This window comes from Peromyscus californicus, unplaced genomic scaffold (assembly GCF_007827085.1).
Source record: "Peromyscus californicus insignis strain IS unplaced genomic scaffold, ASM782708v3 Scaffold_5__1_contigs__length_169319896, whole genome shotgun sequence".
Classification (NCBI taxonomy): domain Eukaryota; kingdom Metazoa; phylum Chordata; class Mammalia; order Rodentia; family Cricetidae; genus Peromyscus; species Peromyscus californicus.
In genome coordinates, this window is record NW_026294573.1 from 147946732 (window position 1) to 147971984 (window position 25253).

The 25253-nt window shown below is 40.4% G+C and overlaps 1 protein-coding gene across 1 annotated transcript in view; it reads right to left on the reverse strand.

The window, feature by feature from the left end:
- Window positions 1–335: 335 nt before the first annotated feature.
- Tmem67 (transmembrane protein 67) overlaps window positions 336–25253 on the reverse strand; it is a 42097-nt gene continuing 17179 nt past the window's right edge. The window contains exons 13-28 of the mRNA XM_052716077.1: window positions 24654–24777; window positions 23470–23575; window positions 20453–20509; window positions 18689–18787; window positions 16005–16103; window positions 15696–15782; window positions 14591–14690; window positions 14361–14500; window positions 11120–11260; window positions 7733–7813; window positions 7114–7230; window positions 6448–6564; window positions 6246–6350; window positions 5575–5677; window positions 2692–2834; window positions 336–1839 (exon numbers count right to left, since the gene is read on the reverse strand). Coding sequence (XP_052572037.1) covers window positions 1759–1839; window positions 2692–2834; window positions 5575–5677; window positions 6246–6350; window positions 6448–6564; window positions 7114–7230; window positions 7733–7813; window positions 11120–11260; window positions 14361–14500; window positions 14591–14690; window positions 15696–15782; window positions 16005–16103; window positions 18689–18787; window positions 20453–20509; window positions 23470–23575; window positions 24654–24777 — 1700 coding nt within the window. The 3' untranslated portion in view covers window positions 336–1758. The remainder of the gene's footprint in view (window positions 1840–2691; window positions 2835–5574; window positions 5678–6245; window positions 6351–6447; window positions 6565–7113; window positions 7231–7732; window positions 7814–11119; window positions 11261–14360; window positions 14501–14590; window positions 14691–15695; window positions 15783–16004; window positions 16104–18688; window positions 18788–20452; window positions 20510–23469; window positions 23576–24653; window positions 24778–25253) is intronic.

Below are 25253 nucleotides of genomic sequence, written 5' to 3' on the forward strand. Positions count from 1 at the left end.
GATCCTGTATTTTGAAATTTATTTACAGCACTCACCTTAGAAATAACTGTATATTGTGTAACGAAGGCTGAAATTCTTCTGAGTAGGTGGTTTTAAAACTCTATGCTGCCTCATTTATTTGCCTCTGTAGCTCTATAAAGACATTCCTGTTCTGTGGCCCTTCAGAAACCACAGTTCCAATGACCTAACTTTTTACTTCTTCCTTTTTCTCTTCAGTCATCCACAAAACGAAGGGAAAATGAAAGATCCAGCTTGGGCAGTGGCCCGGCATCCTGCCCTGAAATATTGCATTTCGGAATGCTAGGTCTTCTGGTATATACAAATCAAAAAGGAAATAGAAATGTAAAATATTTTATTACATATTTTTTCAATTCATAATATATACGGTATGTACACAGCACTGTATTTAAGTGGTTACACAACATCATTGTAGAAAGCAGTCAGGAATGTTGGCTTTGGAGTATGACAATTATCCTGAGGTACCAGGGCCCTCCAAGTATATAGTATGCCATGGAAAGAATTACTTAAGAGTATCTTGAGGAGAAAAACAGAAAATGATTAACTATATGGTTTAGGGCTTACTTTAATTGTATTTTTTTTTTCAGAGACAGAGTTTCTCTGTGTACCCCTGGCTGTTCTGGAACTTGCTCGGTAGACCAGGCTGGGCTCAAACTCAGAGATCCACCTGCCTCTGCCTCTAGAGTGCTGGGATTAAAGGTGTGCGCCACCACTGCCTGGCTACTTTAATTGTACTTTGAACCCAATATTTCTTATAAAAAAAAAAAAAAGCTACTAGGCCAGGCAGTGGTGCCACCCGCCTTTAATCCCAGCACTCAGGAGGCAGAGGCAGGAAAATCTCTGAGTTTGAGGCCAGCCTGTTCTACAGAGTAGAGTGAGTTCCAGGACAGCCAGGGCTACAAAGAGAAACCCTATCCCTAAAAACAAAAACAACAAAACAAAACAAAACAAAAATAAAAAATAAGCTATTGACTTATGAAGCCTAAATTTGCTTTCAACAAATTGGTCAATATAACATGATATATTTATAGTCTGTTATTTATAATATTTACTTATAATTGAAAAGCAACACTTTAGAAAAATGCTCTTTAAATATTAAAATGTGTGAAAAATCCTATATTGGGAAAAAAATCACCCACTTTCATAAATGTAAATGACATAAGAAACCAGGTTTATAATGGACTGGATTTGTATCACATCATACTTTGTCTAAGAGGGGTTGGCCCACTGACAGACAGGGTGAGGTATTAGAAGGAAGCATGCTGAGTCAGCAATAATATAACCAAACATTTTAAGTACATTTGAAAATATCCTTAAACATTTATTTAACTACAAGCATAAATAAAACATGCAAATACTGAACACTAGCTTTGAACTTAGAATCAAACAGATTTGTAACTGTGAGAAAATGTGGGCAGATCAATTCTGAAATGGTGACCGTCACGGAGTCTAGCTTACCATCAAGACCTGACCATGGAAAGTAGCATTGGAATTCTTCTTTTCTCTTTCTTTCTTTTTTTGTCTTATTGTCAGTGTTAATGTATTACCTAGTAAATTATCTACAACACATAATGGGGAAATAGAACCTTTTACTATATGTCATATTTTACAAGTTATAAAAATAAGTTTTTCTATAGGTAAAAAAATGAAAGAATAATATGTACTACAAGTCTTAAAACATAGCTTGACAGCACTGCTTGTGCCCAGTCACACTGAGTCCTGAAGCTCTGCAGTCACGGGTTAGATCAGAAACCTTTCGTCCACCAGTGTTTTGGTTGCCAGATTCTTTTGTCCTACTGTATTGCGGATAAAACGAAAAATCTGGAAAAATAAAATAGTCAAGAAGGAAAGTAAATATTCAGAAAAAATTAAATATGCAAACCAATTAAAAATAGCTAAATTAGTTAATTTTCTCAACCATTTCTTGTCATGAATGAGATATTTTAATTACTTGATATAATTATTTTAAAACTATAAAATAATAGGAAATGCTTTTACGAATTAATATATACATCTCATGCACACAAGAATATACTTTTAAATACTTAAGGAATTTTTTTAACTGCCTAAAACTACAGAAAACTACAGAAGCATCAAAAGCATCTCTTTGGTAAGGACAGAATTTGTCTCTGATTCTAGATCTCTACCTAGGGATTATAAATCTTGTCCTAACTCATGCCTTCTTCCTTCATGCAGGAGGGTGTTTGGGTGCTATTAATAATGGCATTTCAAGAACAGTTGCCATTTCTTGAACTTTCCATTCCAGAGGCTTTACCCACTCAGTTATTCACTAGGCACAGAGGTGAGGCTGTGTGAGTCTGGTGGACAGCCCTGAATGGCATCTCCAAGGCCTGCTTTTTTTGTTTGAATGGGACTGTTATAAAAATGAGTGCTTACTTTCCGTACGTGGGAGACTGGTAGTTAAGTATCTTCCTGGTTGCTCAGGGAACCTCTGCCCTCCACTGGATCCTAGCATTTTACTGTCCCCAGGGACAGAGCACAGAGTGTGATCTGCTGAATGGTTCTTCCTTTCTTTGGTAGGGTTAATCATATTCTAAACATTCCCCAAAGCCTGCTGTAAGTGGATGGTCATACACTCTGTTAAGGAAATAAATACCCACACTTCTGACACTTCTGCTTTAGAAGAAGCCCAGAATATGCCTTTAGAGTTACCTCTTGTTGCAGGTATGTGAGGAAGGATGCTAAAACAAAATCCTGGCAAGCCAAGTCCACAACACAGAAGAACAGCAGATCAAAGATAAGGAGCGTGGCCTCATTTCCATAATACAGCACACTGCTGAAAGAATGGCCTTCATCTATAAAAACCACGTGTAAGATAAAGAATCAAAGTTAAAATCCAGCAAGGCATAGCACAGGTGTTGGAGAATTTCTGTCTCAGCCTCCTACAGTCTGTCCTCTCTGCACTCAACCCACAATTCTGTCCTTTGTGGGATGTGAACACTCTTTTAAAAGACCTGATGAGTGCTACAGACACTTTTACCATGAAAAACAAACAAAAAAAAACAAAGAAGACATACACAAATGCTATAAATAATTTTTAGGGGTTCAGAGAACCCCCAACACTGCCACAGGAGTCCGTTTTATACAAGGTGGTGACATCAGGGTACTGGTACCATTGCATCATGATTGGTGCTGGGAACAAGGATGATTCAGTTTGTGAAAATTCCCTGGTCTGTCAGCAATACCCTTACAACATATGCACTTCTCTACGTATGTATAGGCATGCAATTACATATAAGCAGAGCGGTGACCACTATCTCTTCTAGCAATGACACACAGGATGGCCACCAGTTAATTGTGCGCCTTCTCTTCCTCCCAAGAGCTGCTCCCTTATGTTTCCTTAATGGTCACCTCTTCCTACACGTCCCAAGTTACCTTCAGATACAACAGTCTCCTTCTCATTCAAACCTTGTCCTCATCTTCTGATCCCCCGATTAGGGAAGGGCATCGCTATCATTCACTAGGTTGGAATCTCAGCTGGAAATCTGGATAATTTTTTGTCTTCCTTTCCTCTCTTTCTTCTTTTTAATTTGTTGTGGGTGGTAGTAGTAATGACGGTGGTAGTGTGTGTGTGTGTTTGTGTGTGGTGTATGCACATATGTGGGAGTATACACGTCTGTGCATGCATATGATGGCTGTTGCTGCTAGAGGGTGTGTGTGGTGTATGCACATGTGTGGGGGAGTATACATGTCTGTAAATACATATGATGCATGTGGGTGCTAGAGGAAGGCATCAGGTGTCTCTGCCTTACACATCTGGGACAGGGTCCCTCATTAAAGCTGGAGCTAGGCTGGCAGCTGGTAAGCCCCATTTCCTTATGCCCCATTACCCTTGCTGGGACAGTGAGGTTACAGACAGGCATGTGGTCATGGTCTAGCTTAATGGTTACGGTGGTCCAAACTCAGGTTTCATGCACACACACCCATCTCTTCTTTATTGATGAGATCTCACTATGTTGCTCAGGCTGACCTGAAACCTGAGGTCTTATCTCAGCCTCCTGAGTAGATGGAATTGAAGGGGCATACATGCCCAGCATTGGCTAGTTTTCCTTTCCTATTGCCTTTTTCTCCTAACATCTCGGGGGAACCCCTTTCCTCCTTGTATCCATCCTACTGCCTTAAACTTATCACCCTCTCCTGATGAAGACTGAGACTGAGAGAGAAATGGAGGGTAGGAAAAGAAGGAAGAGACACAGGAAAAGGAAGGAATAGGAAGAACTCAAGAAAACAGTTGTTAATTGTGCTTTAGAACATCCTCCCTCAGCAACTACCCGAATACTCCTCTCCTGACACCCACCCTACACCCCTCTCCTGACACCTACCCATAACAGGCTCTGCTTTAGTTTTTGCACATTATTATTACATAAAACCTTTAGAAGGTCATACTAACTTTAGAGAGAAGGGAACTTTAAAAGTTCAGATAGGTTAAGCAACATTTTGAAGTTCACAAAGCTAATGAGCGTCGAGTCCGGTTTTAAACCTAAGGTCAGAAGACTCTGAAGCTATATTCTTAACAACCGGTTCATTTCTTTAATGCAGCCTGCACCATGCCGCCAGAGTAACTCATCCAACCTACATACTGGACTACATACATACACACTTCGGTAGCCGGGCTCATTAGCAGTGCCTTCTAAACTGCTTTTATCATGTGTCCTCACCAAAATAAAATGCTGGTAATGCACGCTCACAGTAGACATATCCTATTACCTTTTATATTATAAACTTTTAAAAATACAGGTTAAGAATAATGGAATGACACATTTATAAAGTAATTTTAGTATTTTACACCTCCATGAATCAATTTACATATAGCTGGTGGTGTAAATTAAGAATTTCTTTTGAATGACTAGTCTATAAGATAAAGGGAAACTCACAAAACAAATTCTCTAAATTTTTTTTTAAATGGGGCTGAAGAGATGGCTCAGCAATTAAGAGCACTGGCTGTTCTTCCAGAGACCTGGGCTTGATTCCCAGCACCCGCAGGCTGGCTCACAACTGCCTATAACTCCAGGACTAGAGGATCAACACCCTCGTTGGCCTTGGTAGGAATCAGGCACATACAAGGAACATAGACATACATTCAGGCAAAATATCTATAAACATGAAAGTTTAAAATATTAAAAAATTAAAATGATTCCTATATCAATGTAAGGAATTTTTAAGACTTTAGCTAAAAATGAGTTAGATATGAAAGATAAACACACAGTACTCTTTAGACATTCTGTAAGTCCCACATTAAGTGACTATTCCAATAAAATCTGAATTTAATGTATTTGTTTTACTATCTATTTGTGATATGGTTAATTCTGAAATTTGGCCTTTTTGCTTTTACTCAGTCTTTTCTTTATTTTTTTTTTTGTTGTATTTCAAAATAAAATGGAACACAGAAATGACTTCAGTTCCACGAGGTTGAGTTAATGAAGCTCTCATTGTTTCTATATAAAATTACAAAAATCAATGAAAAAATGACTTCAAGCCCCCCCCCCCCCCCCACTTGACAAGAGGACTCAAGGTCATCAGGACACAAGGGGTCACCGTTGTAGAAGATGCTCTTCTCCATGGGCTCCATGAACTCCATGCCCAGGACCCTCTCAAGAAGGAGCTTATCTTTTATAAAGTAATCCATTTCCTTATGGACCTAGTTGGAGAAGACAGTCATGTAAGAAACTGTATGAAATAAATGTTTTCCAGTGAACATGAGATAGGAAGTGGAAAAGATAAGGAATGAGTAACATACAAAGAAAAACTTGTGTAGAATGAATCACTACACTAGTATTTATAATAAAACTATTTTTAGAAAAGTTTTAAATCTTAAATTCTATGAATATATTTAAGGCTAGATAGACTGAAAATTGATTTATAAGATGATTTTAAGAATTTTAAGAATAGCATAAGGATTTCAATGAGTAATAAATAACATTGTGGTGACATAAAATTCTAGTATAGACTATTTAAGAGAATCATCATTTGCTAATGGGCACATTAAATTCACATCTTTCTTTTATATAATCTAACATTATCTCTAAACCATAAGTTGTTAATGACTATAAATGTTTTTTTTTTAAATATTTGTAAGTATTAAATGAGGCAGAAAACAAAAACAAGAGGTTCCCTGCCATGGTTGATTAAAATAGCACTGAACTCTTATTGAACTTTTCAAAAGCAGTGGACGACCCCTGCTTGCATACAGATATCAGCATACATACATGATCAATGAAAGAGCCAAGGAACTTGTTCATTGCATGGTACGCTTTTATACTTTGTTCAAAGGTACTCGCTGATGAACTCAGTAGTCTGGCAGGGCCATTTCTCTAATATGGAAAAAAGAAATGTATAAATACAACACGCCTTGTGCTTTGGAAGTTAAATAAATATGGCAAAATCATGTGAACAATCCTTTATACAAACCCTTGTTAGTGTTTCATGAATTCTGTCATAGTGCTGCCTCATCTGATCAGAAACTGCAATCTGAAAAGTCTGCCCATCTGTGTTGGGTACCAAACCTCTTTGGCTGCACAAATTTTCCTGAAAATTTTAAAGGATTTAAATTAAGACAGAAATGACTGCAAAAGGGCTTTCTTAAAAAGAGAAGCATATAATTTTTCTTTAGTTAGTATCACGTTACAGGATTGATTAACCTAGTGATATTTTGCTGATAACTACTTGAGACAAAGATTCTAATGTTACTCATGGTCCACATCCTTCTCACCCCAGCTTCCCTGTATGTCTCCATGTTGTCTCCTATACTCTGCTAATTAACCCGTCATTACCAGTTCCCACTGACACAAACTTGTTCTAACATCCACTGATGACCACAGCACACACTCATTTACTATTAGTCACTGTGATGTGGTGGTTTCCTAATTGAAATGTCTGTTTTCTTCCCCTGCTGAGGAAGAACTTTCCCGTTTCACTTGATAACTCTGAGATGGAGTTCACATGGAAACTAAAGGACAAAACCAGGCTCTAGTAACATTCAGGGTCATGAGCTGTGTCCCTGCAACTTTCAAAAGTCGCCTGTGAACACTGAAGTTTCCAACTTTAAAATAAAGACGATGTAGAACACATTCCTACCGCTTCTCTCTTAAGATTCATATTCATCTCTTCCATGTTAGTGTCTGCATGTCCATGGACTGACCTCCCGTGAATGTAATACCCGAAACATCTGTGGGACAGCAGGAACACAGACACCTACAGAAAGGGGAGAGAGAAAGCCATCAGAGGCTCAGCCATACAACTACAAAAGTCGGTTTTGCTAAAATTGCTCCCTTCTCCCCAAAATGATAAGCACTGAATTTTTAGGAGGTACATGAGATGAAAACCAAGGTAGTGAGGGTAATATAGGTAAAGGGAAAGAAGATTGGAGTTGTTTTCTAAGAAAGGAAGACATTCTGATGCATGAAACAAATTTCAGGGGCTGAGGGTGAATGAATTATTAATTATTCATAATTAAGAACTATGGATAAAGAAGAAAAAAGTTAAGGCAGGAGTATTAACTTGTGGAACATTATATCTATTCTTCATATTAATAATAATATTCTTCAGACTAATAATCCAATCACCACAACTGGTTAAACTGCAATAGAATGGCTTTGTGAAACGTATGGACACATTTGTAATGCCTCTCTAAACATACCTGTGTCTTTTCAAAGTGGACCAATAACAGTAACAGATGGGGTGAGAAAGTACTCACATTACTCATGGAGCACAGATCAACGAACTGCCGGATTTTGTCTTCTATGAATCTCTCATAAAAGGCAGCAAAGAAAAAAACCTGAAACAGTAAGTCAGGGTCATGAGGACTCGCCGCCAGGGCAGCCATCTTCCTTAATAACCACAGTGCAGTATTTTCAGAAAAAAATGAAGTGCCAACCAAGAACACAGTGGTCTCTAAAGGTTCCCATGGGATAAAATCCCACTTGTCAGTTCTGATTCTATCCTCAATGGAGGGAGATTTAGAATTCTGTGAAGAGTTACTGAGTGAGTCCATTGGGAATTTTAAGAACTTATATGTGCTAACGAAACAAGGAAAGACAAAGGTGGGAAGAAAGTCTTACACATTTAGTACATATTAGTGCTGGGAAGAGGGCTCAGTATATAAAGTGCTGGCTGCACGTGCTTGAGGACCTGAGTTTGGATCCCCAGCAGCCACATCAAAAGCCTGGTGTGGAGGCATGCAACTAACCTCAGCATGAGGGGTGGAGACAGTGGATCCCTGACTCACTAAGAGACCCTCAAAGTATAGTGGAGTGACTGAAGGAGACACTGGATGCTGACCTCTGGCTTACACATGTACACACACACACATCTACATGCACAAGTATGTACACCACCCACTCACATATTTGAATAAATCAATGTATTGGTGGCCAAGATATTAATCTTGAACAGAATAGCATACAGAAACATATATTTAGCATTAAATTTTAACTACTGATAATGTGTTAACTTTCAAATTAAATGCTTCTTAAGTGTCTAATTATATAGATTTAATAGCAATACTAGGTAAGGGACTTTTATAATTTAAAAATTTCAATTGCAGACCTTTCTAGATATGTTCAGATAAACATGTTTCCTAACTATCCTATTGAGAGCTGCCCCCACCCCCCTACGCTAACCTCCACCCTTCCTTGTTGACTATCTCACATCCCTGTCAAACATCTTCACAGCACTCTTCACACTCCCTAGTTCGCTCTTGTTAGAGCCCTCCCTTGAATTTGTCCATTATATAGAACACGCTTAAGTCTGAGGATGGATTAGAGACTCTGCAGCAACTGATTTACAGTATGTCCTTAAACCAAGCCAAACAGCAACAAAACAATAAGGACAACAACATCAACATCAACACCACCGCACACACACACACACACACACACACACACACACACACACACACACACACACACACACATGCACGCATGCATGCACGCATGCATGCACACATGTGCTATTAAAGAACGTGGAAATACCAGCAGTCAGGTTAAAACATGTAGAAGGAATGGACCCTAGAACCTGCCTCTTACAACCTTCAGAGAGGTTAGATGCACGTGTGAGCTGCAGCAGGTAAAGGAACGCACAGGCTACCTGAGGAGTGATCTTGGAACCTGCCTCAGAGAGGAAGGTGTTCTGAAGGTCTGAAGGCAAAGTGAGAGCACAGATGAGGGTAGGGGGCGGCAGGACTGCCAGCTACTGTCCTAACCACCTTCCCCCTTTCCTCTTAGCCATAGACCTGTCCTTTGGGCAGGACACACAGATGCCTAGCCGAAGGGCATCAGCACAGTTAGGCGTGGCCACATGACTAAGTTCGAGTTCAGAAGACACCAAATGGTACTTCACAAAGACTCTTTCTTTAAAAACAAGATTTTACTTTTAAGAGTGTGTGTACCTGCTGGTGAGTACACAAATGTGCATGTGCAGGCAGGCATCTTCAGAGGCCAGAGAGGCCGCTGGACCCTCTAGAGTTGGAGTTACATAGGTTGTGAGTCACACAATTTGTGTGCTTGGAACCAAATTCTGTTCCCCTGCTGGAGTACCTACTGCTGTTCTAGTTAGTTTAAACCACTAACTTGATATGGCCTAGTCACCTGAGAAGGGTTTCAGTTGGGGGACTTCCCGGTCAGACTGGCTTTTGGGCATGTCTGTTGGGGATTGTCTTGATTAGTAGCCGATGTAGGAGAGCCCAGTCACCTACGAGCACCACCGTTCTGTGGGCGGGTGGTCCTGTGCTGTATGAGAACCTAGTCAAACAGGAGCCTGTAGACAAGCCAGCAAGCAGCCCTGCTCCACAGGAAGGCTTCAGTTCCTGGCTGATTCTCTGCCCTGATGTCCCTCACTGATCACCGGTGACCACCCTAGTTGTCTTTGTCACTGGTGGACGGCACAGTAACAGAATGAGAGCAGAGCACTCTTAACCACAATCATTTCTCCAGCCCCAAGACTTAAAAAGGGACAGGAAAACCAGTCTCCCAACTCCTCCTGTAAACCCATCAGCCATTATGGACCAGGAGATGAACTCAGGGATGGAGGTTCCGCCCCAGAGAACAGGCTTCTGGGTCCCACTGAGAGCAATGAGAACGTTGAGAACAGCCGGTACTGCTGACTTCTGCCCTTTGTTTTCATGAGAAGAAGGGGGAAGGGGGAGGGAATGGCTTTTTCCCCGACATTCCTGTTTTGTTTTGTTGTTGTTACATTTTATGAAATGGGAAATGTTTCAGACGGCAGTCCGTGAAATTCTCTACAATGATGCTACTTTAAAATCACAAAACACAGTGGTATGTGCACAGAACCTCCTAACACCCAGCCCTACACTTATCAAAAGATCTTATTTCAAATTCTCTCTTCTGTGTGCTCTTCTCTCCTGGTGGTCATTCACTAACTCTCACTAGTCCCAGTTGAACAGTGTCACCAACGCAGAAAAAGAGGGCATTCCAAAAGTCAGTCCTCAGGCTGGGAAGGCAGTTCAGGGGTAAAGCCTTGCCTGATATATGTGAGGCCCTGCGTTCAATTCCCAGCTCTGGGGGGAAATATCCATTCTCAGGTTATGGAATGCCACTTGAGTCCAAAGGGAAAGGATAATTTTCACAGACACAGAAAATGCCGTCTAAACAAAGATAAACAATAAGAAAAAGAGAATACCCAGAGTATAGCAGCACATCTGGCCCCTTAGTTACATATAAACTAGAGTCTGCCCGGGGTCTGAGGTCCAAAAGACCCTTCAGAGTCCACAATGGATAGGAAGTGAACTCTGAAACAAAACTGCCTAGGTTCAAATTCCAGTGCTGCCAACTCTAACTGTGAGACTTTAAGGAACTAGTTAACTCTCCAAAGCCTCGGGTTTCCTTGCTTGTTACATGAGGATACTAACTTAACCCGTCTCTGAAGGCTAACGTACGGACTAAGTAGTTAATGTGTGTAAAGCAATTATTGATTCTCACAGTGCCTGGATCACGATTCAATAGAAATAGCTATTATTATTGCCTTTGTCACCTTCTTTCTGCTGTAGAACTCAGCATTTGGAGACGTTAGGACATAAGCAGGGTTATAAACTGGGAATGTCACTTACAGTACAATCTCTTGTTACCTGTATTATTCCAATCACCAGCCAGATAGCGGTAGCCACGGCATATCTCAAAATGCGGCTGTAAGGAGCGATGTAGTCTGACGGGTCTCTAGACAGGCTAGAGGATGAATCCATTAATGCTAAGTTTTTGAACCCCACAACCTGAAGGAAAAGGGAAAATGGGAATTTAAATAGACATAGGTAAAGAAAACTCTTCCAGACTGAAAATGAAATACTCATCTCTACTCACCTTGTAAAGCTAAAATATCCAAGCTTGCAAACAGTAGGAAAAACCTAGACATGAATCACAAACCTAAAACTACCAGTAAGTTAAACAAACAACTAGCAATTCACAAGTAGTTAACATGTGCTGTGGCGTCCAACGTGGTGGCAAGAGTTTCCATCTAAAACCTGAGAAAAAAGATTCTAAAACGGAGCTAAAAACAGCTTCCTAATTGTCTCTCTCAAATGAGCGGCAGCTAACAGTTTGAGCTACTGGTTCCTAGCGTGTGCCCTGACCTGCCGCTGTATGGCGGGAATGAGGCCTCTGCAAGTGGCACATTAAGCTGCGTGGTGGATTTAAAATTTACAGGAACAAAACAAAAAAAGAGGTTTCTGGGCTACACGCTGCTTGGATAAAAGCATAGACCCACGATAGCTCCCAGAGCCAGCGGTAAACCACGGCCATGTTGGGAAGCTGAGGTGGGCAGAGCCAGCAGCCACAGCTGCTGCAGCTTAAAGCAATAGGTTCACAATAAGACAGATTCAGATGTAATAATTTAAAATGTGTGTAAAATATACGTAGGCTTGAAAGAGACAAAAAAGGTGATATATAGAGTTATAAAAACAAATACATAGTTTTAAAAAATAAAGTCTTTAAAGAGACAGTAAAATTAATATAAAAAATAAGCCATGTAAAGATGAATATTACACAGAGAATCTGGATTGTGTTGTCTTTGGGATTTTTAGCTGCAGAAAAACATTTGATTGTAAAAACTGTTGAATTATGCCAAAATGCATATTTTAAAGGTACCTTGACTTCAAAGTTTGGATATAAGGATATGTTGCTTTGGAAAAGAGTCTCTTTTGTTTCCACAGAAAGCCAGAGGCTATGGATTTGTTCCAGATTAAGATACATCAGGTTTGACCAGCCAAGACCCCCTGAAAGGTCTCCAATGACACCATGGCCCAGATGATCCAACATTCAGAATGGTTTGAAGGCAACTGGCTCAGACAATACGGCCTCATGGACTATTCCATAATCCTAAAATTTTCGTTGTGTCCCCATAAGATACAGCGCCCCCCTCCAGCAGGAAGTAGTAAGAGAAGCTACGCCCAAATTCCCAAATTGTATGTAATTTTACTTTGTTAAGGTTAAAACCTTCCTTTTTGAAAAAAAAAAAGGGGGGGGGGAAGTGCTGTGGGATGGTCTGTATGTCAAGTGTGTTGCTGATTGGTCAATAAATAAAACACTGATTGGCCATTGGCTAGGCAGGAAGTATAGGCGGGACAAGGAGGAAAATAAAGCTGGGAAGTGGAAGGCTGAGTCAGAGAGACACTGCCAGCCGCCATGATGACAAACAGCATGTGAAGATGCCGGTAAGCCACGAGCCATGTGGCAAGGTATAGATTTATAGAAATGGATTAATTTAAGCTGTAAGAACAGTTAGCAAGAAGCCTGCCACGGCCATACAGTTTGAAACCAATATAAGTCTCTGTGTTTACTTGGTCGGGTCTGAGAGGCTGTGGGACTGGCAGGTGAGAGAGATTTGTCCTGACTGTGGGCCAGGCAGGAAAACTCAAGCTACAGTGCTGGGTACTACACTAAATACTTTCTGTATTGCAAAACAGTACACTCCAAAATGTCTTCCAAGGAATGTACCCTCTAGGATGAAATAAAGCCGTAATTAAATAAGTTTGATGGTATATAACATTGACTGCTATGTCTCTTCCTGTAAAACAAAGGCTCTGAGAATTTTTATAGTAAGCTTTCTATACAATTTTATTTACTCTAGTGTTTTTGCAAAGTTAACTGCAGAAGCACAAGATACCCTTTCAATTCATCAAATATTCAAATCCTTTTTACTCTTTCGGGGTTTGAAGTAGGATCTCCTTAGCCTAGGCTAGGTTGGAACTTGCTATGTACATGGCCTTGAATTCCTGATGATCCTCTTCTGCCTCTACCTTCGGAGAGCTGGGGTTACAGCCCTTACCACTACACCTGGCTTCATCCAACAGTATTAGAAAGAACACCAACACTGCTTTACCCAAAAGGTAAGTATGCGGGGCAACAGAGGTGCTGAGTAGTCTAATTCAGCCATCCTACAATACATACGCATATCGATAAATCATACTGTCTACTAAAACCATATCATTGGTGTGGAGAGGATTTGCTGGAGAGTAACCCCGGGCCTCATGGATGGTCTATTATACTCCACTGTAGTAGAGCAACTTCTCTATTATTGAGCTACAGCCTCCTGCACTTGCTCTCCCCCACACCCTTCCTATAACTACTTGGGGACAAGGTCTTGCTAAGTTGTCCAGGCTAGCCTTGAACTTACTCTGAAGCCCAGGCAGGCCTTGACCTTGTGACCCTTTCACCTCAAATTCCCAAGTAGCTGTGATATAGCAAGCATACAACAGTGGTTGGTTCTGAGGCAGGGGTGGGAATATAGGTCATATAGAAGGGAGATTTTTGAAAATATACAGATGAGATCACCTAAAAGCTACCAAAAAATAATCTGCAATGACAATGTGCACAGGTATTTTATACAAGTTCATCATGGAATTCTGCTGCAGACCACTGGTACGAAAGCTACTCTCTAAAACCCGGAGTACTCAAATCCACGGAGACTCAAGAGAATGGTGGTGACCCCGGGGCTGCAGGGAAGAGGACCGAGTGACCGCATGATGGAGTGCTGCACTGGAAGGAAGGCTCTGAAGAGCTCTGGAGGCCGATGGTGGTGGAGTTTGTTACGGCAGCACGAATGTACCTACAGCACTGACCTGTCTACGTAAGTGGCTCAGACGGTAAAGCTTCCGCGTGTTTCGTCACAACTTAGTTAAGTTTTTGCTTTTGTTTGTTTTATAGGAAGGATAAACGGGGAAAAATGAGACATTCCCTTATACTGTTCTGACAATAACACTTCACCACAGAAAAATGTTCCACCGTCTGAGAACTGAAGATTCTAGTCACATTCATGAAGTGCTAATAAGAAGCTTCATTCAGTTGCATCAAATGACTGTATTACACAGTTTATACCTCCAAAAAGAAGAGTGTGGCAAGCACTTGAAAGAGAGGATTAATTTTTCTCACAGTCTGAATCTCATTCCATTCGTTTGCTACAAAATATGTTCTCCATATGCTCACAGGAACAGTGGCACTCCGTACACCACCCTCACCTGGGAAGGGAGACAAAATGAGTAAAAGCTTTTCTCCCTTGCTCTGCAAGGCAGCCAAAGAATTCTGGTCCAAACACTGATTTCAGTTACCTTCAACAGCTTTAAGAACTTTTCCTTTCGGCCGTTCCCAATCAATAAAGAATATATCGATGGTGATCTGGGATATGAGCTTATGTAAAAATTGTAGAGCCTAAAAATAACATGCAACCAAACACCTGAGAAGTGTCAGTACTTAAGATCAATTATAAAACCTACACGACTTCAAAGCACAGTGTAATCACAAGAGTACCTCATACATTCTGAATCACCAAGTGCACACAACTGTCACATACCTATTAATTCACCGTTTTTTTTCTTTCTGTCCTTAAAATAGGAACATGAAAAAGAGGAGCTATCCTCCTTCCCCTCCCCTACAGGACCCTGGCGTAAAAGACGCCCCTCCTCCCGGCTCTGTACATCACCTGACTCCTTATGAGGGAGGTAATTTTCGAATCGAAAACAGTAGATGCTCTATTGTTCTATCTCTGGGTCTGAGACGGAGAGCAGGTCTGACACACAGCCTCTCGTTTACAGGAGTGGTCAGTTAAACCTAGCTCTTGTCCCTGGGCCATTACTGATCAAAGAACAAAAACCTAACTACAGGAGGGTAACTGTCCTGAAGAGTTACTTTCTCAGTGGATAAAACAGATATTTCACTCCCAAAAGTGAAGGGGGCGAGGGTATGTGAATAGTTGCCAGCTATATAGATGAGAACACGCTGAGGGGTGGTTGCCACAGAAAGATGAGGAGGAGAGATCAATAATAGCTTGTACAATTCCAGTGCTCCATCAGAGTTGGCTGTTACTCTTCATTAACAAAGAGACAAAATCCATGATGGAAGATAATTGTCCCATTGTGAACACATTGCCAGATTTTAACAGAAAAGTTAAACACTGAAATATCATTTTATCAAATTAGCTGCAACTCATGATTGCTCAGGCATACCTATAACTTCTTTGAAAAAATGATTTAAGGCATACCTTTAAATGGGATATTATAAATAAAGGCACATTTCCTATGTACAATAAAATGATGGATGCTTTCTTTCAAAATCAAACAAATTTTACACCAAAATCATAAAAGCATCTGAATTTGAACACCTCAGCAGCTTCTTAGCAGTCCTGAGAAACTGAGTCACCTGTCCTTTGACACGCACCTTCATAGCAAAGGCACACCCCACGTAAGTGACGAAGCGCTCTTCCTGGACTGGCATCGGCAGCAAGACAGAGACAGACTTCTGTGCCTAAAATAACAACCACATAGCGCTGTCATGTACCATTTACAAACCAAAGGAAGCATAAGTGACAAGCAGTTATATCCCCAATAAATGGCGCACCAAAGGTGAGGAGCCTAGCAGCTGCCTCAGTGACCTTGAACAGAAATGTCCCCAAATAGTTCTGCTATTAAAGCAGCTTACCAGTCATTCAGATATTGGCATTTAGGTTAAATTCAGAAATTCACTCACTTTGAAGAAAATAAGCCAATAGAGACCAGTTCCCACTGTGACGATAAAAAACACATTGGCCAGATCACCAGCATAATACATCAAGAATTTCATAACTGTCTGCAATTTAAAAAGAATTACAATTGTTAAAGATTCCATTTATTTTCATTTATTACCCACTTAATTACATTTATTTCTTCTCAAAAATTAAGCAGAAAATATAAGCTCTACTTCACTGTCACAATATATAAAATGGGAATAACAAAAGTACTACTACCTTTATTTTAAGAACTTAAAGTATAAAAATATTTTCTTCTTCCTGTGTGTGTGTGCAAGAAGTGGGTGCATGAGCGTTGACTACCACAGGATGCATTTAGAGGTCAGAAGACAATTTATGGAGTTGGTTCTCTCCTTCTACCTTTATTTGGGTTCTAGGAATAGAACCCAGGTCTGATAGCTTGTGTGGCAAGTGTCTTTACTTTACTGAGCTGTCTTATTGGCCCATGAATATTACTACTTCTTACTTATTTACTTATTTGTTTTTATTATTTTTGAATATTACTACTTCTTATTTATTTATCTATTTTTATTATTTTAGATTGTGTGTATATGTGTGCACAAACACACCCATGTGAGTGCTGGTGCCTGCAGGGTATGGAAGAGGGCATCAGATCCCCTGCAAGTGGAGTTACTGGCGGCTGTGAGCTGTCCAACATGGATGCTGGGAACTGAGGTTGGGTCTTCTGCAAGAGCAGTACACTCTTAATCATTGGGCCTCTCTAGCCCACTCAGTATTACTTCTAATAGTATTAATATATTGGCCATTCGTATCCATATGCTACCAGTTACAAAGACCAACTGAGTTTGCCTGCTATATTTCTCCTGAACCCTTTTCGTTCCATTCTTCTTCAATCCACCTCATCTTTCACTTTATGAGAAAATGGAAACTGCTTCCAGATTACCTTAGTTGGGAATCGCTACCCAAATCTATCTTATATATTTTCACAGTTATTATTACGTAATATTATTATTTGTTACACAAAAGGATTGAAGCTTGCTCATGGTAGGCATATACTGAGCTATATCTCTGGACCCTAGAGTTAGCTTTCTCAAATGTAAATTAGATTATGTCACTTTTTTTCTTAAAAATATACAATGACTGCTCACTAAATTCTTGACCCACAAGATCCTTCTCAGTATAGACCAAAGTTAACTTTCTACTTGGCTTCTGGGCTTGTTTCAACACTCACTCAATGCTATCCACTTCACAGTTCCATCTCAAATACTTTGTGGACAGCAACTGTCACAATTTTGTCAAATAGTCTTCCCTTTCTTTATCATGAACTCTAAGGGCAGGCTCTGTTGTGTTTGTTACTACCACATTCCCCCCAGTACTTGGCACTCTACAACAGACCTGCAATGACCACTGTGGAATGAACAGTTTAGAGTTTACTTGTATGAAAGGCCTTCTTTGACTCTCCCATACAGGAGCACAAGCCCTTTGCTCTGACTCCTTATCATACTGGCTTTGGAGTCAGGAAGACACGCTGGCTAAACAATGATTACAGAACTTTTCTCATGCTCTTGCTTTGCAAAATAGAAACAACACCTGTTGTTGAGTTACTGCAAAAATTAAGCAGAAAATCTAAGCTCTAGTTCACTTTTATCATATATAAAATGGGAATAATAATAATGCTCAATTACACAGAGCGATGTGAAGGTTAAGTAAACTATACATCTAGAGCTTAAAAATGTGCCTGGCACACAGTAAATAGTCAATAAATGTTAGGCAAAAAAATCCAAAATTTTAAAGATTAAATGAGAAGTAAACTATGAAGGTGATGAAGTAAAATCTTTTTTGGTGTTGAGATGGGCCAGTTTTTCTAAACAAAAAGAACATAATATATATATAACACACACAAAATTCATGTAACAGTGTGAAAACTAACTAAATGTTAAATGCTAATTATATATTGAATGTTAAAGGCATCGATAATAGGTAGCTCATAAATTTGCATAAAAGATTTCAACATGAAAAATAAGGAGATTAATATTTTGAAAAGACAGCTCCTTCATATGAAAAAGAAAAACAAGGAACCTAATAAAAAAAATGAGCAAGAGAGCTAAACAGTTGACAAAAAGAAAGCCTTAACATTTAAAAAGTATATATAAAGGCCTGGAGAGAGGCTTAGCAGTCAAGAACACTTTCTGCTCTTCCAGGGGTTCAACTTCCAGCATCCACAAGGCCTCTCACAACCATTTATGACTCAGGTTCCAGTGGATCTGGTGCCTCTTCTGGTTTCTGTGGGCACTAGGCAAGCACGTAGTATACAGGTGGACATGCAAGCAAAACACCATATATATAAAATAAAACCTTTAAAGTGTATGAATAATAAAACAAAATAAAGAAAATGAAGCCAACAATGACATCTTGATATAGACCACTATATGGCGCAAACATGTTAATGTTGGAAAATATCAGGCATTGGCAAAGACAAAAATAAAAGTGGTGGTGGGAATGTGGACAGACCTTGGGATCCTGGTAAGAAAGTCAAGTCACATATGTTCTATGGCCTCAGAATGAGTTTCCTAACTTACACTCCAGAAAATCAAAGGCAACTTCCTTACTCATCTTCTATCTGTATTTCTGGAAAAGATCCAGAATAGTCAAAACATAAAAAAAGTTCATTGAAAACTGAATGTACCTGTAAATCAATCATGGGGCTCCCAATGCGCCTCTTCCACCCTGCTGTCTTCAAAAGAGATGATAACACAGCCAGTCCACCCAACACACCCAATGCAATCTAGAAAAGGAAAAGAAAAGAAAAGAAAAAAAAACATTTTAGAATTTTCATAATTCCTCTTATTGCTCCTAAAAACCACTGTAAATAGAAAGTGAAATTACTTAAAAACTGATGGGGAACAGTTGAAAGGATAAGGGAGACAAGCTGTAAGAAATTCCAGTGGCTAAATTTGGGGAAAATTGAGCAAGAAAATGAATACTAATGGATTACAAAATCACCTAAATTAACTACCCATGAGATCATATTGACTTAAATAAATTAACTGAATAAATATTAATGAGGGTAAAAAGGAAAGCTCTACCTTATAATCAAGTTCCAATTCATAAATTCAGAAGAAATGAAGGAAAAACCATCAGGCAAACACCACAGTGATACTTGCTGCAAATTTTTAAAAATTAGACAAAACGGAAAATGTGGTGATGTTTTGTTTTGTGATCTAACAAATAAAGCTTGCCTGAAGATCAGAGTGAAGGAGCTAAGGTACTAGTTAGACTTAGAGGCCAGGCAGTGGTGGCACACACTTTAATCCCAGTATTTGGGATCTCATGCAGAGGCAGACGGATCTATGTGAGTTCAAGGCCACCCTGAGCCACACAAGATTGATCTAGTCTAAAAGAGAAACAGAGCCAGGCAGTGGTGGCACACATCTTTGATCCCAGCACTTGGGATCTCATGCCTTTAATCCCAGCACCAGGAAGGTGGAGACAGGAAGTGATATGGCTGGGAGGAGAGGGGAATAAGGCAGGAAGAGACAGGAGCTCAGTCTCTTTTTTTTTGGCTAAGGAGTTGGTGAGGTGAGAGGTGGCTGTGGCTTGTTCCTCTGTCTCTCTGATCTTTCAGCATTTACTCTGATATCTGACTCAGGGTTTTTATTAGGGCCAGTTAGGATTTGTGCTGCAGACAAGCATCACCAGTGGGCACCAGCATTAGAGGGCAGCCGCTGTGGAGACAGCTCAGTCAGCAAGTGCTTGCTGCACAAAGGACATCAGTTTGGGTGCCCAGATCCCTGTGACAGTCACATAAAAAGCATGGTGCATGGGCCGTGATCCCAATGATGCAGAGGCACACAGGCCCTGCAGCTTGCTGGCCAGATAGTTTTGCCAAATCTGTGAGTTTACTAAGAGACACTGTCTTAAAAAAATAAGGAAGAAATATATAGAGGAAGACACCTAAAGTTGATCTCTGGCCTTCATGTGAACATATGTGCACACACACGCTCCTGACCCCATGCACTGAGAAGGGCTTGATGCACTCCTATGGCATCTCTAATAAAACTACACAAACTCAATTAAACTGGGGGAAACTTCGAGAGAAATCCAAATTGATGGTCAAACAAGCTAACTAATAAATGCTAACAAAGTATCATGGCCATGGATGACAGAGAAATACTGGGGCACTGTTCTAGACTGGAGGACACACAGAAGATGTGACAACTGAAAGCAATTAAATCTGAAGAATGATAGAGAAAAACCTGTGATACCCACACACAATGCAGGTTAACTGACAGGATTCCATCAATATTAATTTCCTGGTTACCGTCACTGTACCAGGGGGAAGTCAGGGTAAGAGTGCACGGCAAATCTATTGTCACAATTTCATTTACATCCGAAAATTCTAAAATTAGAAGTGTAGTGTAACTATTTTAACAAGGCCAAAGGTACTCACATCTGTCTGGACAAATGCATCCCCTTGATTCATCTCGTATTTGACTGAGAAGGAAATCTGGTAAAGAGAACAGATCAGTTACACTAAAATTAGACACCATACAACTACTTTCATAAGAATAAATTTGTAGCTGGGTTTTGCCATAAACACCATCTTTTTACAATCACTATTATGGATGTTGGCCTTTATTCACAGAGATATGCTTTTTTGAGAACCTTTATGCTGCATTAAATCTCTATCTTGAACATGCCTGAAAGGAAAGAGGGGTTTATTAGGAACTAAAGTCACTGACAGAAGTTCAATCCAAATTAATCATATTTCATTTTCAGATAGATTTTTTTGTCACTGAGAAATACTGTATCAAAAATTATCAACTAGCTAGGCAACCGTATCCTAAGAAGGCAGAATACTCAAATGTCTGAACCGGAAACCTAGGGACAGCATAGTATCAAGGCAGAGAAAAAAATCAGAAAAGGGTATGGGGGTCAGGGAGGCAGTTCCCTTGGTTTTACCACGGCCACAGAGAGTGAGTTTGGGATGGAGAGGGAGTTAGGTGTCCGCTGTTTCGATACCAAGGGAAAGATGGCTGACCTCCGAGATTTTCAGAGAAGGAAAATGTCAAGAGCTGGAGTGAAAATAATAAAAGATTCAAATGGTTGGAAAAGGGATGGAAGGGAGCCAGTGGCAAGCTGAGGAAAGATCTGAATGGCTGGTATCTGCATTAGTGTGTTTTTAAGGTGAAGCACCCCAAGAGTTCTACAAGCAAAGGAAATGATCTATCAGGGAGGCTGGCTGAATACCAGCTGGGGAGGAAGGGGTGTCCCACAGGCACAGGGTCACTGAGGAGGAAGGAGTGTCCCACAGGCACAGGGTCACTGGGGAGGAAGGGGTGTCCCACAGGCACAGGGTCACTGAAGATGGAGGAACAGACAAGAATGAGAAAGGAAACAAAGCTGGGTCTCTTCTTAGGTGTCCAAGAGGAGATGCAGAGGGATTTATGTTGGGAAAGCAGGAAGTAAACGAGCTGCTGTGGGGCAGAGAGAAAAGGCACAGCTGGATATCTAAAACTCAGATAGAACTTCTGTAATGGCTGCCATAGAATTTAAAATTATGTAATTATATTTTAATTAAAATGTATTAAAAATTAAAAATGGCCGGGTGGTGGTGGCGCACGCCTTTAATCCCAGCACTCGGGAGGCAGAGCCAGGCGGATCTCTGTGAGTTCGAGGCCAGCCTGGGCTACCAAGTGAGTTCCAGGAGAGGCGCAAAACTACACAGAGAAACCCTGTCTCGAAAAACCAAAAAAAAAAAAAAAAAAAAAAAAAAAAAAATTAAAAATGATTAAAGAACTGTATATTTTGCACTTAGAGTAAATTTGAGTTATCATCAAATCAAGGTAGTTCCTGGCTCTAAATTTCTCTTTTTCTTCCTTTATTTTTAAATTTTATTTGTGTGTGTATGTGTGTGTGTGTGTGTGTGTGTGTGCGCGCGCACACGCATGCCATGGCTCATATGTGAAGGTCAGAGGACAGCTCTGTGAAGTCAGTTCTCTCCTTCCCCCATTAGCAAGTTCCGGGATTGAACCCGTCAGGCTCCCGCGGAGCACGGAAACCCGCGGAGCATTTCTTATGTTTCAGTTTCTCAGCACTTAGTTTGCAAACTGTGGACAAGAATAATATTTAAAGAAAAGAGTGCCTGCATTAAAATAGATATACTTTTAGGAAGTTTTAAGCCAGGCAGCCTTTTCTGTTGTTATTTAGCTTGTTTCTATATTTTCCTCTCTCATTATAGTGCATGTAAACTCAGTGAGTGGAGGTTGATTTTACCTAATTGTATCAGGTACTACAAATGTGGACAAGACATCTTTGAAATTCTGTTATGTCCCTCTTTTGTTTAATGCAAGCCTGGTCACAAGCTGAGAACAAGCAGGAACAAGAGCACCAGCCAACCAAAGAAGACTAAAATAATAATAATAAAAAGGAAGCTGACAGAAATCAAGTTCTGAGTCAGTTCCGGAGGTAAGGAAACTTCATCTCCTGCTTCTCATGTTTCCAGAGGACAGGTAATATATTAATCTTCTGGAGAAAAGAAAGCATCCAGGATTTCCTGTTTCACTCTGTCCCTCTCTCATTTATTCCTCCTCCAAGAAGGAGTGCTCTCTCTGAGGGACAGACCAAGGAGACAGCGGCCATGTGCGGCCAGGATTTCCCAGGCTTACTCTTTGGTACTGCCTGCCTTCTGGACGTATGAGCTCTTTTTCTCTCATAAGTGGGTCCTCTCAGACACAGAAGGCCTTCATCTCTTTAGTGAACTGAGGCTGCAGGTCCGAACTCCATTCTCTAGCCTATCTTTGCACTACTAGTTATGAAGCTGATGTGTTCATCTTTCTGCCTGCTGAAGCCGCTCTACGCAGTGACGAGCCCACATAGATCCACGGCACCTTCTGCGTTCCTGGTTTAACCAGGCAAGGAAACAAAGAGCAGAATGATCAGAAAAGACAGATCCGGATGCTGTGTCTCAGTGTCACAGGACAGCAGGGGTACTTAGCTGCTGGTAATCCGTCCACTGAAAAATCTTCCTCCATTCTTGGGGTTGGAAGGATGGCCCAGTGGTCAAGAGTGCATACTGCTCTTGCACAGGACCTGAGTTCGGTTCAATTCCCAGTTCCCAGGTTGAATGAAGCATCCTTAATTCCCACTCAACTCCAGCTCAGTTCAGGGCATCTGATGGCTCTGACCTCCATGGGAACCTGCACTCACATGCACATACCTGCCCTACCCCCACTACACAATACACATAATTAAAAATAATAAAAATTTCATCTATTCCTGCCTTTTAATACTCAAGTTCCTCAAGAACTCAGTTTCTTTCATTAGATACTCCTAATTAATATTTGAATATATAAAGAAAAAGATTGGTTTAAAACTTTAAAAAGATTACCTTTTGACCATTCTAAGCTTCACCAGCATTATACTAATATTTATAATTATAAGATCACTGACCAACAAAGAACTCACCTTCACAGACTGGCTGTTAGCATTTTTGAGGTCAATGTCACTGTAGGCAATGGTAAGTAAGGGAGTATATATGTTCCCATTTTTTGTGTTGGGTACAAGGCGTATGCTATTAAAAGAAAATATACTCAAAATTATAAATATACTTAACCCTTTAAGCATATACTTATCATTTCTTTTGAATTCTGTATAGACTTTCTTTATATTTTAGACTCAGTCAGTCTGCAAGGCTGGAGGAGGCTAATACAAACTAAGTGTTAAGCCCTAGCTCATCTTCATTGGTTAAGAACTGTGACACTAAAGCATGCTGCAGGAGACTGAAGCCCTGTTGGTGCAGGCTCTGACACTACAAACGAAACCGCTGAGGCACTGGGACCGTCTTTAAGGGACAGCGGAAAGAGCTGGGTCACATGACACCCAAGGAATGGCAGACAGAACATGGATCTTCACATAAGAAAGACAAAGTCTTACTAAAATACACGTTACATCTAGTTTTGCTGTAGGCCTAATTTGGCAAGTACAATGTATTAGTGAACCCAAAAAGAAACATGCCAGCATGGCCTTACCAAGAACGAGTCTACCCTAATTAGGTGTGATTTCATTTTTATTAGGAATTCCACACTGACAGATTGAGCAGCAGTCAAAATGCAATACATATGGATGTCAGCATGATGTATAAGAAAACTCTCACAGTGCCCAACTCATAAGTGAAAGAGCATACATTATAAAACACTGGATTGGGGGACTCAATTACAGGCTTCACAGTACTACTCTAAGGTAGGGTATTTTAGAAAGAGGTAGATGCTGCCTAACCTGGGTCAGTCTAGAGAGATAGCCATAAAGGAAATGGGGATGAGGAGGCTGAACTCAGACTCATTTCTCAGCTCTTATTAAAGTACCCATTTCAGCTACTGGTCTTAACTTCCTTTCTCCTTCAACCCACTGTAATTCACCAGGTACAGTGACCTAGAGCATGAATCTGGGCAAACTCCTGAGGTCCTTCTGATATCTCTTTATCCCTTACCCTTTATTGGTCTATGCCAACCTAGACATAGCTAAGAAAACCTCATGTATTATTTCAGCTCAGTTCTCCTTCCTGTTTCAGTCTGACAATTCCTGGCGAAAACTCTCCTTACGGCATTGTCTTATATACTGCCAAGTCTAACTTAGTCATTAGGCATGTTTACCTCAGTGATATCTGGGTAGCAATTCGAATTACCCTTGGCTGACTTCCTAGGTCATTTTCTCGTCCACTGACTGCATCCACCAAGAAAATGCGCCGAGTGAGAAGCCACTTGCTGGAACTACTGTCTTTTATTACAAAAAGGAAAAAAATGGCATTAGGAAAACTGCTTTCAAACTGCTTATGATGGCACTCACAACAGTTACTGACAAAATCCAGATTAACACTTAGTATTTTGTTTCAAGTAAGATGGCCACAAAGAGCTATTCCTGTAAGGACTGTCAGTCTTCTCTGATCCCTGCCTGGATCATATTTTGTAGCACGGATAATAGCAAAAGAAGTTAGCCTGTCCCCAAAGAGGGTCAAGAACAGGGAAGAAGAAGTCAGTCTGCAGTTCTACTCACTTTCCTCGGGCTACTCTCTCAGCAAGGGTCGATTCTTAAAGTTCTGAAAATCAAATTAATAAAAGGCCTAAACACAGCAGCCATCCTACTGCTTTACTGCACCTTGGGGCACACTATATAAAATCATATACTAAGAGGATCCATCATTATCATCATCACTGGTTTACCAAAATTATCCTATTGGTTTACATCTATGGAGT